The 13475-nt window shown below is 34.0% G+C and overlaps 1 protein-coding gene across 1 annotated transcript in view; it reads left to right on the plus strand.

Annotated features, from left to right (window-relative positions):
- Positions 1-13475, plus strand: part of ZFC3H1 (zinc finger, C3H1-type containing) — a 47117-nt gene that overhangs the window by 9976 nt on the left and 23666 nt on the right. Inside the window, exons 3-9 of the mRNA XM_012720503.1 lie at positions 3178-3242; positions 6427-6625; positions 6847-7070; positions 8393-8516; positions 10554-10651; positions 12768-12977; positions 13182-13346. Coding sequence (XP_012575957.1) covers positions 3178-3242; positions 6427-6625; positions 6847-7070; positions 8393-8516; positions 10554-10651; positions 12768-12977; positions 13182-13346 — 1085 coding nt within the window. The remainder of the gene's footprint in view (positions 1-3177; positions 3243-6426; positions 6626-6846; positions 7071-8392; positions 8517-10553; positions 10652-12767; positions 12978-13181; positions 13347-13475) is intronic.

Raw genomic sequence — 13475 nt, forward strand, 5'->3', positions numbered from 1 at the left:
GTGTGAATTTGTTTGCAAACCTGAGTCATAACTGATTTTGGTTATGTGTTTATCTCAGGGAACTATCGTTTCCCTTTTTGTTTTAATTCTGTGATTCCATGCAGCACTTTTGAAATAATTACCCATTGAGATAGAAAAGGCATAGAAGTAACTTCGTATGAGACCCTGTAGTAACACAGAGTCAGGCTCAAATATTCCCACCTTAATTTTGAAAGTTTTCACAGGGTGGAAATATTTGATATGTATCTTAAAAAAGGAGTTTTTTCCACTTTGGAAGTTAGAGGGAACCAAATGAGCAGATGAGGGCTAGGAGAACTTTTAAAAGATGCCTAGATTTGATTCACTATGGGTATAATGTTTCTGCTATGAAACAGTAGGTTAAGTAAGATTGGATTTGTAAAGAACCTTGAATATCTTCCTGATGAATTTAGATTTCTTTACTTTTAAACAGGAAGATGATGATGTAATCAGATGCGTTTTAGAAAATTAACTGGTAGTATAGACGGTGGGATTGGAGGAAAACCAAAACCAAAAACAAAAAAACCAAATTTATCTCAATCAATAAATCTTATTAATTAGTATTCCTATACATGCATTTTTTCCTCCAGTCTTCAGCAAGTCTCACAACTCTGATGTCGTCCTTGATTTGTCAGCTTTTTTTGGCATTTCTCTTGATTCTTCTACTTCATTTTTTTCACCTTTATTCTTATTTGACCTTTATCCTTATTGTGAATCTATGAACTTGCTTCCTGTTTCATATTAATTTACAGCTTTTTATTTCCTGACCATAAACTTACATCCATGTCAGTTTACAATTCAGTTCTTCTAATCTGAGTAGATGGTCACTGTTTTCTTGTTTATGGTGCTTTGATTTAACATATATTCCTGGCTTTAACTTCTCTCACCTATGTAGGATTTTCTGCATCCATTTTATTCTGACTCATCTTTAATCACTATCTTACAAAGGTTCTTACTATAAAGTTTTAAATTTTCTGTTCCAAAATTTAAACACTCCCTTTCCTCCATTTAACGTTCTCCCTTAATTTGTCTTTTTCAGCCAGACTTGAAAGTTAGTGTGCCCTGACTCTCCTCACTCTACCTCTCTCATTCCCTCTTCACCCAAACTGAAACTACTGTAACAAGGTTATTTTGATGTAGCAATGTTGAGAATATTCTCCAGGGAGTAGAGACACCTGCTGTGTTTTGTAAAATCTTGAAATTTAGGGTTTCTGTGATAACACATACTTCTGGAATTTTTTTTATAAGCGATTTTCTTTATTTCTGTGATTTCTTAAATTCTTAACTTGCTGTTGTTAGTGTTCTATTCTCTTGGGGTATTTCCAACTACCATCTATATCCTGGCTACTTGCTATAGTTTAGTTTAAATGTTCAGTGGTAATTGAACAAAAATATTTTGGAAATTATGGGTATAATTAAAATAAGTTTTTGCAGTGACCCATAGGTAGAATGATACCTAACTACAGTTAAGTAGTTACCTGTTTTTATAGTACTTGTGTAAAACTAGATTTGTTGTGTGAAATTTATGGTTAATGCTTGTAGAGTTGTGCTCATAGGGTATCTATAAGCTTAAGGAACACTTGAAGGGCAGTACTGCCACCTTCTATGGAAAAAAGAGATTCTAATAGGCTTTTTGTGAGCTAATGAAACTCGGGTGTCTTATGTAAGGGACAAGTTTAGTTTCTTCTGCATTTGTTATCGAAAGTCTATTTATATCTTTAATATTTACTACTGTTCTATTTTCTTTCTTTTTTTAAAAAAAATAACAGTAGTTTATTTTTATGTTATTTTGTGCCTTTATCCCATCTCAATTGTAATCCCCGTGGGCTTCCCATCACCAAATCACCTGTGTGTTCTATTTTCTTTAAAGTATTGTACAGTAAAACCATAAATATAAAATGGGAACCTAGTAAAAATGGTCATACAGCTTTACAAGTTAAATGGGTAAAAAAATACTACATAAATGTTATCTTACCTTGCAAAAGACCTAACACATACTGTGACAGTAGATTGCATCACTAATTTATTGTGAAGTAGGTCGAAGAATATCTGAAACTGGACAGGTAGTTGTAATATTAGATGTGGATAGAGTGTAGCTCATAATACAGTGAACTGAAGGAGCTTATTTATGCTCAGTCTGTGGTGGTGGGGTTTATATATAAATTCTATATGGTTAGGGTCCCCTGAATGCTATTTTCAGCATAAAATGTACATGAGTAAACACTCACTTTATGTTACCTTCACATTATTTTCTGTTATGGCAATTATGCTGCATCAAGTTTATATTCCCAAAACAACTTTACAGCAAAACTGACCTAACTCAAAATTTGTAGGTTGTTCTATCTTTACTTTGTCTAATATTAGTAATATGTGTTGGCAAGTGATTTCTCTATTGACCACGTTGCCAGAGGTCTGTTTGAGCAGTCATATTTCCAATATTTAAAACACAGATGTAATACTATAAGGGGAAAAAGAAAATAAACTGGACTTTGCAACTTCATTTGTATCATCTTGAAGATTCTCTTAGTTTTTGACTTCCTCTGTGTTAGCTATAAAAGTATCTCTCTATAGTGTTATAAATGTCTGATAACTTTAGTGGGATTTGTAGATATCTTGTGATTGGTAAATTATTATAGATTAAATAATAATAGGGTCTTGTAAATTCATCAGAAATCTGGCCCAAAACTAGGATTCCGTAAAAATGTGGGTAGACATATTTTTTTGGTTGGTACTTAACATACCTCTGCTACTTTTCTAGAGAAACCATTTCTTTAATAATGTAAATCTATTGTAATCTAATGCAACCGTTGAATACTAAATTCATTTATACTCTAGAGGTCCAGATTTGTTACACTTTATCAATTCTGGTACTTAATTTGATAATTAAACTTTATTTTCTTGTTTCTGTTCTTATTTGAAATAATTATAGTTTAGTTGATTCAGGTGCAACTTTAACTTTCTATATTTAATTATTTTATAATATTTGGATATGAGGCTGTTACAAGATGTTTGGTCAGATTTTTATGCTCTAACATTTCTTTCCTTGTTGAGAGTTGAGAAAATGAGACCCTTTTACTACTTAGTAGTATATAACATTTTATATTAGATTGACTATAGGTGTCTTTTAGAGTATTCAAAGCATGCTGTTTTGTTTTTAAGGATTAGAAGATAAAGAACAAAATTTAACAAGAAGAATTAGTGCCTCAGATATTTTATCAGAAAAGGTAAGATAATTTGTGGGATTGGATATTTTTGTCCGACTGAGTCTTATAAAACTATTGTACAGTGTTCTTTCTAGGAAGTACTCCCTGGCTTTCCTCTCAGGATTTCATCACTACCTCCACAGACCTTAAATGTGGAGGAGTGTCTTGGAGTATCTTCTACTGTGTTCATTTAAATAATATTTAGTGGAAATTAAGAAAATACCTTATGCTACATGTATATCCATTGAAACTTTGAATTTTCATCGAGAAATTTACTTTCCAATTTTTGGGGCATTATCTTGTGTGGGGTAGTTTTGAAGTTAGACCATGACCTAGTATCCAGTTCCAGCTCCTCCACTTACTAGCTGAATGATCTGTGTAAGCTATTTAGCTTTTATTTGTCTTTTGCCTTCTTTACTACAAAATGAATGTGATGTTATTTGTTCTCTTGATTGCCATAACATTCAGCAGAATAAAGGATAGAACATCAAACGCTGTGTTCTACATGTAATAGGTTTTCAGTAACTCAGACTTTAAGAGATCTGAGATATCTGCAGATTCTTCTGTTTAGACTTCAACACATTGTAAATCAATAAGTTGATATTTTGTAAAGAACCTAAGAATGTTAGGAAAAAGAAAATGGTGAATTAAAAATGTAATATAACAGATACACATGCACCTGTACACACATGTGCACGTGCACACAAACATAAACACAAGCATGTATGTTAATGTTTTTAAATACCCTCATAACACCATATTAAGTTGATTCTGTTTTACATATGAAGTAAGAGGCATGTCTAAAAGTTAGACATAGTACTGAAGTTTCAGAACAAGGCATTGAATGAGATTCATTCATTACTCCTCTGCTGATCAAGTAACTACTTAAAGTAGCATATTAATTGTGTGACAAAAGCAGTAATTTGTTTCATTCCAACAGGTGTAGTTGCAAAATGTAGCAAAAAAATTTTTTTTTTTAATTTACTTAGCATACAAGAGCTGGGGTGTAGACTAGAGTTGTGGGGCTTTGAGCATTTTTGGTGAGAGGATTCATCAGAAACAGAATGGGGAGCAGGACAGGGGATTTACTGAAATAAACTGCCTAGGGGTGTAGTGGGCAAGACAGGAGAGGTCTGCTGCATGTGCCATATGGGTTAGCTCCCTGGCTAGGGTTCAAACTGTTGTTGCAGTTGCTGTTGATAGCTTCATGGTGCTGCACTTTAACCCCTTGCACTTCACGGAGGACCCTCAAGTCTTAGTTTAATAGTGATAGAATTTTATGCAATAATGGAAATGTTCTGTATTAGCATTCTTTAGTGTGGTAGTTATTAAACACGCCTGGCTGCTAGGCACTTGAAATGTGATTAGTGTGGGTAAATAGCTACATTTTTAACTTAAATTTTAGTTAGGTTTAATAGCCACTTGTGGCTTTACTGCTAACTATTGAACAGCCTGACTGTAGAAGTTCAGTACCAAGCAACAGCACTATATGACTTAGAGTGAAAAAGGGCTTAGAGTTTTATAATCATTTGTTATTTACAACAGTGGCAAGGGCAACTACCCTGGTTTGGGAACTGACACTAAAATATGCAATGGTAGTTAAGTTAGGGATTTATAATAGTTGATAACAAGATGCAATCAGTAGGTTGGGTACACGGTTTTGTTTAAACTCAAGAATTAAATAGATTTATTTGGGCTTTAGGAAAAATGCCCTAACAATTGAGCTCTAAGAAAAAATTAATAGGTAAGTGGCCCTTAACCTTATTAAATCTTAGACTCTTGATTTCTGCATCTCTTCTTCCATACACAGGATAAAAGGAAACATAGTTTTGGTTTTAACTTTAGAAGGTGAAGTTTTCTTCACTTATCTCCATTTCCCTTCCCCCATAATCACAGAGTCTAATTAAGAATCTCTTTTTATGTTGCCTGACATTTTCACGTATGTTTTAGGTGAACCATAGATAATAGGTTTTTTCAAACTCACCTCAGAATACAGAGGAAAATACATTATTGCAGTTGGAATAAACAATAAAAATTTGCTCTCAACATTTTGTTTTAGTTTCCCTGAAGAAAAGTCTTGGGTGTTTAAAATACTTTGAATTTTCATATTATATAGCTTTAGAACATGTTAAAATATAAGCAAAGCTCTACATATTTTTCTCTATTTATTTTTGCATATAAGAACTGGGATATAGGCCAGAAGTAAGGGGTGTGAGAGGATTCACCAGAGACAGTTGGGAACAGAACCAGGGGATTGACTGAAATACACTGCTGAAGGGAGCAGCAGGCAGGTCAGGAGCCGTCTGCCATGCCATGTGGGTCACCTACATGGCCAGGGATCGAACTTGTGCTGCAGAGGCTGCAGATAACTCATAGTTGTGCACTTTAACCTGTTGTGCTGGTCACCAGGGAGGGCCCATTTTCTCCATTTAAAGAATGACATGAAAGTTGGAAATCTGAATATGACATTCAATAAACTCACTATTTGTGCGACTAGTAGATCACGTGATTATGGGCCACTTCATTCTTGGTTATTTAATCTTTCCTGTGTTGGTTTCTTAAACTGCATTCACTGCCACCAGGTATTTGTTCTTCCTTGTTTGGGAATTCCAGTAAAATGCAAACTCAGGCCTATATCTTTCCTTTTTTTGTTTCATCCTGTTCCGTTACTTAGCCCCTTCCCCTCTTAAATATATACTTAAATATATACTTAAATATACACTTAAGTATATACGCATACCCGCCACAGATTGACCTGTTTATATTACGGAGACTGAAGTAATGATATATAGCTATGATGAGTATTTAGTTTTTTTTTTTAAGATTTTATTTATTTGTGCATACAGAACTGGGGTGCAGGCCAGAGGCTCAGGGGTGGTGAGAGGCTTCACCAGAGACAGAGTGGGGAACAGAACAGGCAGATCGACAAAGTACACTGCTGAGGGGAGCAGCAAGCGGGTCAGGAGAGGTCTGCCACGCCATGTGGTCACCTCCGGGGCAGGTGGGAATCGAACTCATGCGGAAGCGGCTTTAGATTCTCAGTGCAGTGCTTTAACCCGCTGTGCCACCAGGGAAGGCCGAGTATTTAGTTTTTTTTGTTTATATTTTTTCTTTAAAATATTTCTTTTAAAACTAACTTGAAATTATAATCTTATAAAATTTGACTAGTGAAGTTTAAAAGTTGCAACTGTTTCTTTTTTAAAAGAAACTTGGTGAAGATGAAGAGGAACTATCTGAATTACAACTTCGTCTTTTGGCCCTTCAGTCAGCCAGTAAAAAATGGCAACAAAAAGAACAGCAAGTTATGAAAGAAAGCAAAGAAAAGTTGACGAAGATGAAAACTGTACAACAAAAGGTTAAAACCAGCACAAAAACACATTCAGCCAAAAAAGTTAGCACCACAGGTGATCATTTTTATTAAATTCTTTTAATTGATTTCATGTAGCAGCACAATTCTTAGATTTTTAATTTAGGAGGACGCTAAATGTAAAGTAACTAAATGAATAGAACTCAGAGGGATAGTTGTATAAATGACCTAATTATAAGAATAAATTTTAATTTTTTTAAACCTTTAGAACAATCTAATTGTAGTATATACTGATTTTTCTGTAATTTTCATTAAAAGCTAAACAAGCATTGAGAAAGCAGCAAACAAAGGCATGGAAGAAACTACAGCAACAAAAAGAACAGGAAAGACAGAAAGAAGAGGATCAGCGGAAACAAGCTGAAGAAGAGGAGAGAAGGAAAAGAGAAGAAGAAATCAGAAAAATTAGAGATCTCTCCAATCAGGAAGAACAGTATAATAGATTCATGAAATTGGTTGGTGGAAAGAGGAGATCAAGAAGTAAAGTAAGGAATGCAAGTGATATGAAATCAAAAACATTACTCAAATTTAAGTATTTTACAGGCCTTTTTTTTTTTTTAATCCAGTCAACTAAGAAAAAGTTGAAAGTTCTTGTGTTTGGTAAACCATAATTAAATATCTTTCAGGGAAAGATGGGAATGTAGATTATGATGTTTCTTTTGTAGTTATAGATTTTAGAAATAAAATTATCATGCATAATTTTAGATTATAAGATTAAGATCAGCAGAATTGCTTTTGGCTTTTTTGTCTTTTTCTATATAAATGAAAATAGAATAGAATTAGTAAATTGTAGCAGGACTTACTCTAAAAGTGAATTGTTACCTAAGCAGCACAGAAACAGAATTTCATTAGTTTTTTGTTGATTTGGTTATATAGAACATGAAATGTGTTAGGATTAATTGGTATGTACTATTTTAAAGAATGTGATATACAGTAATAGCTTTAATGCTTGTGTCTAATTATCAAGCATGGTGATCCTTTATTATATATGTCATAATGATTTAGTCAGTCATTGTCTTTTATGGATGTCAGGAAGAAAATCAGAGATTTAATATTGATCTTATGCTGCTATCAGTTAACTTAGCAGAATTCTGAGCTATGAAAATATACTTGTTAATGTACTAATGAAGAATAGAGAGATCAAAGAGCTCTTTAGTTATATGGGAGTCAGGAGTTAAGTTTGTTTAAGCAAGGAATATTATAACATGCTGTGAATTTCTAAAAAGGACTTTGGTAGAATCTGTTTTTTAGAGAAAAATAATATTTTACATGTTAATATCCATCTGTATAGGTTTTGCTTGTCTTAAGTTTGTTTAGGAACTTTGTGAAGGAAATGTAAGAGGTAAAAAAGTAAGCACATGGATATGTCAACCAACAGTTTCTAGTTAGCATTAATGTACTAATTAAATTATAACTCAGTTATTTTTGAAATATTCTAAAAAATTTCTTGATATATAATTTGAATTTATTCATCCAGTTTCTTACAGCTAGAGAGATAATTTTTTTTTTGAGACCATAATTAAGAACTTGGTTTCATCTTATTTTATAAAGGGATAGTTCATTTAATGATGAAGGATTTTATCCTGCTATTTTCCATGCTCTTGTCTGACAAGCTATAAAATGTCAAACGCAATGTACCTGTCACATACAGTGATTTTTTTTCCTACGCAGATGTGATAGGCACGTGTGAATCACTGTGAATTTTGATAATGTTCTTTATAAGTGAATTATTGTTTTATAATTTTTAGCCTAAGAATAGATTAAAACAGAAAATATTTTAAAACTAAACAAAATTTTGTGTAAATAGTCTTCAGATCCTGACCTGAGACGATCCTTAGATAAGCAACCTACTGATAGTGGAGGAGGCATTTATCAATATGATAACTATGAAGAAGTTGCTATGGATACAGATAGTGAAACCAATTCTCCAGGTATGAGTCAAATTGGTAAAAATATTTGCATATTCACAATTACTAAATAAATAGTGGTGAAGCTTGTCAAAACCTTGTAAGAAATATATAATGAAAGTGAGATTTGCTAATGGATTGTACAACCATAGACAATTATTTAATATTTTAAGTACTTTGAGAACAAACCTCAAATCCATATTAGCTTGTGTTTAAATTAAAATTACTGTTACTAGATCTAAAGGAGCGAAAATTTGGGGTATGATGGGAAAATTGTTTTAAAAAACTCAACAAACCTTAAATAAATTTATACCCAGAATAGTTTTTTTCTCTTTTTTAAATTTATTTACTATGCATACAAAAACTGGGGTACAGGCCATAGATTCACCAGAGATAGGAGAGCAGAACAGATGGATTGACTGAAATACATTGCTGAGGGGAGCAGCAGGCAAGATAGGAGAGAGGTCTGCTGCCTTGTGGGTCAGCTCTCTGGCGGGGCATTCAACTTGTGCTTGCAGTTATTGTGGATAACTTCATAGTGCTGCACTTTAACCCCTTGTGCCACCAGGGAAGTCCCACAGTAATTTCTTTAGTAAAAAGAAAAGCTACTTGCTTTTAGTAGACCTTCCTTCCTCTAGTGATGATACTTTGTACAAATTTGGATCTAGAAGATGATATTAATGGCCTCTCAGGCAAGGCTGGGGGAATAGTTGGTCACAACTATACCTCGGTTAAATGTATATTCTAGGATTTGACTCTCTCCATGAGGGTTAGATACTTGCTGTAATTGATATTCAGGGGTGATTGGCTGTGAAAGACCTATTTTTTCACTAATTAAAATTTTTTCATTAATTAAAATACATACAACTGAGTGTAGTTGGCATTCCAGGAAGTGGAATGATTAACTTGAAGGACCATTTGATCAATGTATTTCTCTCTGTGGTTATATTGTGATACCAAATCAAGCTAGGATCCTACTTAGTGAGTCTAGATTAGAGATAAAGCAAAATAGGATTTGGGAATGTTTACCAAAGTTCTAATTTTCAGGTTCATGTATGATAAATCTTAAGTTTTGATTTCTTGACTGATCTGTTTTTGGTTAGTCTTTAATTTTCTTATACAATGATTCTTAGAGGTGATTCCTTGTAGTTCCTAAGATTTCATAATATTACTATGTATTTCTATAAAATGGCTTTATGATCTGTACTTTTGAAATAATTTTATAAAAATAGGCAGAGAATGTACTTTGTATTCATATTTGTCAAATTTTAACTTCACTGGATTTACAAATTATATATTTTTAAAAGGTAAAGTTTTCTAAAGATCATGTATATCCAAATGTCCTTTTATTTGTGTCAGAAGACATGTGAATTTTTAATCCATATTAACTTGTGACACAACTGGGACTAAGAAGAAAATTAGCTTGAAGGTATATAGTTATTGGGTAGCAAGAGTAGTCTTTGAATCTGCCATATTTCACTGATTGTAAGAAATGACTGAAGATAGAGTGCAATTATATTTATCTGTTATCCAAGAAGAAGAAATGCTAATAGTTTCACCGATCTACATCAATACTCAGAATTATTAACTGTAAAGTGATGTACTTTATTGATTAAATATAATAGGTAGTTCTCTTCATTGCTTTCTATGCAACTTAAAAAAGTCAATTTCTTTGTTCCATGAGAAGGGAAGATGGCATCAATCATATTTTCCTTTGATTAAAGCACTTGAGCAGATTAAGGAAAACTTTTATGTTCCTTAAGTATATTTATTAGAAAAACAAAACGGGATGTGTCCCTAGTCTTTTCTGTTCTATTCCATCTTACCACCCTGAGGTGAAAAGTGAACCAAAGCAAGACAGATTAAAGAGGAATTTGAATGAAGAGCTGATTTTATGATGCTATCATGATACTTTTAAATAGTGGTCATCTCAAGGAGGGTAAAGGTTTTATTAAATGAATGAAATCTAATGTGTATACCTAGAATTATTTCTGAAAGCGTATAGTAAATTTAACTTGTTGAAATACTTGTTATTAAACCCCCACTGTTATTTTTTCACAGCTCCTTCACCAGTGCAACCACCATTCTTCTCTGAATGTTCGTTGGGGTATTTTTCTTCAGCACCATCTATTTCTTTGCCTCCACCACCTCAGGTCTCTGTAAGTGAGAAATAGATAGGACTTCTATGACTATTTTGTTGCCTCATATTTTTTCTAATTTTTGAAACACTGGTGTATTGTTAATGAGTAGTAGGTTAAAAGTCAGTTGTGTTTAACAAATGAAGAGCTATAAAATTGGTGGAGTTAAACAATTGATTATTTATTGGCAGTCAGTTCAGTTGGTTGAATTTTTTTTTTTTTAAGGTTTATTTATTTATGCATGCAAATGGTACAGGCCAGAGGTGCAGGGGCAGTGAAGAATTCATCAGAGACAGAGTGGGGAGCAGAACAGGCCGACTGATGAAGTACACTGCTGAGGGGAGCAGCGGGCAGTCAGGAGAGGTCTGCCATGCCATGTGGATCATCTCTGGGGGCGGGAATCAAACTCATGCTGAAGTGGCTTTAGCTTCTTAGTTTTGTGCTTTGACCAACGCTGTGCCACCAGGTAGGGCCCTGATTAAATTTTTTCAATTTAATTTTTAACTTTATTGCCTTTCTTTCAATACTTAGCTTGTTTTCTTCTTTGTTACTTAGTTAGCAGGTACTCAGAAGAATTTATTTCATAATAGAATAATCTGTTTTGGATTATCTTTTTTTGGGGAAGTGGGATTTCAGTGAATTAAAGTGCTTCTAGTAAAATTATTTGCTTTTTCAAAGCTCTTTTGATGCATACAATTTTTGATTTAAAAATTCAGTAAAAGAAAATTGTTATATAAATAAGTTAATTTCTTCCCATTTTCCTTTTAAAATAACCCCAGTCCACTATTTTCTTTTTTTAAAAAAGGAGAAGTAAGGGAATCGTAAAGTAAAATTCTGAAGTTATTTCTAGTTTGAGACAATCTAAAGATCAAACTGGATGTCTCTATAGTGTAAGGGGGAGCCTTTCATTTCACAATTTTTTTTTTAAGATTTATTTGTGCATACAGAACAGGGGTACAGGCCAGAGATGCAGGGGCAGCGAGAGGATTCGCCAGAGACAGAGTGGGGAGCAGAACAGGCAGATATATGAAGTGTACTGCTGAGGGGAGCAGCAGGCGGGCCAGGAGAGGTCTGTCGTCCCATGTGGTCACCTCCGGGGCCACCTCCGGGGCAGGCGGGAATCGAACTCATGCAGAAGTGACTTCAGCTTCTTAGTGCAACGCTTTAACCCGCTGAGCCACCAGGGAGGGCCTCATTTCACAATTTTATGGTAGACTCTGGTGTCTTCCTAAGAAACCTAAGGAGAGGTAGGTATTAGATAGAAAGCAAACGTTTTCTTAACATTTTTTTCCTTAAATATATCTGAACTCAGGGATTTCTATAAAATTAGTTTTCTGCATATTTGACTAAGAAGTCATTTTGCAAAGGTTGAAGATTCTTCACTTTTTTTTTTTAATTTTGGTTTTAAAATTTATTTATGCATACAAGAATTGGGGTAAAGGCCAGAGGTTCAGGGAGTGAGAGGATTCACCAGAGACTGTAAGGAGCAGCACAGGCAGATTCACTGAAAAACACTGCTGATAGGATCAGCGGGCAGGATAGGAGGGGTCTGCTGCTGCTTTATGTGGGTCACCTTCCTAACTAGGGATCAAACTGTTGCTGCAGTGACTATGAAAAGGCAGTAGCTATGCAGTGCTGTTCTTTAAACCCTTGTACCACCAGGGAGGCCCTTACACTTAAGTTCTAAGATACTCTGGAATATGTCCAGTCCTTTTGTTTTTGATTTTTACTCAAATATTTATCCTTGATTTTTACTACTACTTGTTTTCAATAGTCATCTAGAGGGCAAAAATCCTGCAAAATTCAATTTCTACAGCTTTTAGAATGATAGCTGAATTGCAACAGATGATTACCTTGAAGATCATAAATTATATACTTCAGGGTTTTTGCTGTTTTTTTTTTTTGCCATAAATTAAATATTTCAAATGCTTATTATTTTTTTAATTGCAAAATCAAACCTTTTCATTTAATTCTGGGTTAGATTGAGATTTATTGTATACCTGCTTCACTTGAACATGTGACTAAAGTAGTAACCTATAAAGCTCACCTTTTTCTTGTTTTATGTGGATCCAGAGATGAACATTTGGATTTGGTAAAATTGCATTGTAATTATTATTTCTTCTTCTTTAAAAAATAGTCTATGCCACCTTTGAGCCAGCCATATGTAGAAGGCATGTGTGTTTCTCTTGAACCTCTACCTCCTCCACCACCTTTACCACCTCTCCCACCTGAAGATCCAGAACAACCTCCAAAGCCACCTTTTGCAGATGAGGAAGAGGAGGAAGAAATGCTGCTCCGAGAAGAGCTACTTAAATCTCTAGCAAATAAAAGAGCTTTTAAACCAGAGGTAAATTAGGTATCTGAACCTCTAGGTGGTGCTATTTAACTAATATTTAGGCGATCATTTTTCCACTACTTATTTGGGATTCATTGTACTTTTCAGTAAATGGGGAATAAGTCTGAACTAAAATGCTCAAGATTAAACATAGCTTTTTAAAGATAGCAGAAACTTCTTTTTATTTAAAATGCTTGATGTCTGTTTCTTACTTAGGAAACATCCAGTAATAGTGACCCGTCTTCACCTCCAGTTTTGAACAGTTCACAGCCTGTGCCAAGAAGCAATCTATCAATAGTCAGTATTAATACAGTATCTCAGCCTAGGATACAGAATCCAAAGTTTCACAGAGGGCCTCGTCTTCCACGAACTGTGATCTCGGTAAAAACAGTCAATATTTAATTCTACTATCACTAGAGAAGCTTGTGAGAAATTTGTGTGAAGATATGGTGTGTTGTTCCTTCCATGTTATTTATGCGTAGAGATTCATATATGAATTATTTATTTATT

The sequence above is a fragment of the Condylura cristata genome, unplaced genomic scaffold (genome assembly GCF_000260355.1).
Source record: "Condylura cristata isolate star-nosed mole 26May11 unplaced genomic scaffold, ConCri1.0 scaffold00004, whole genome shotgun sequence".
Taxonomy (NCBI): Eukaryota; Metazoa; Chordata; class Mammalia; order Eulipotyphla; family Talpidae; genus Condylura; species Condylura cristata.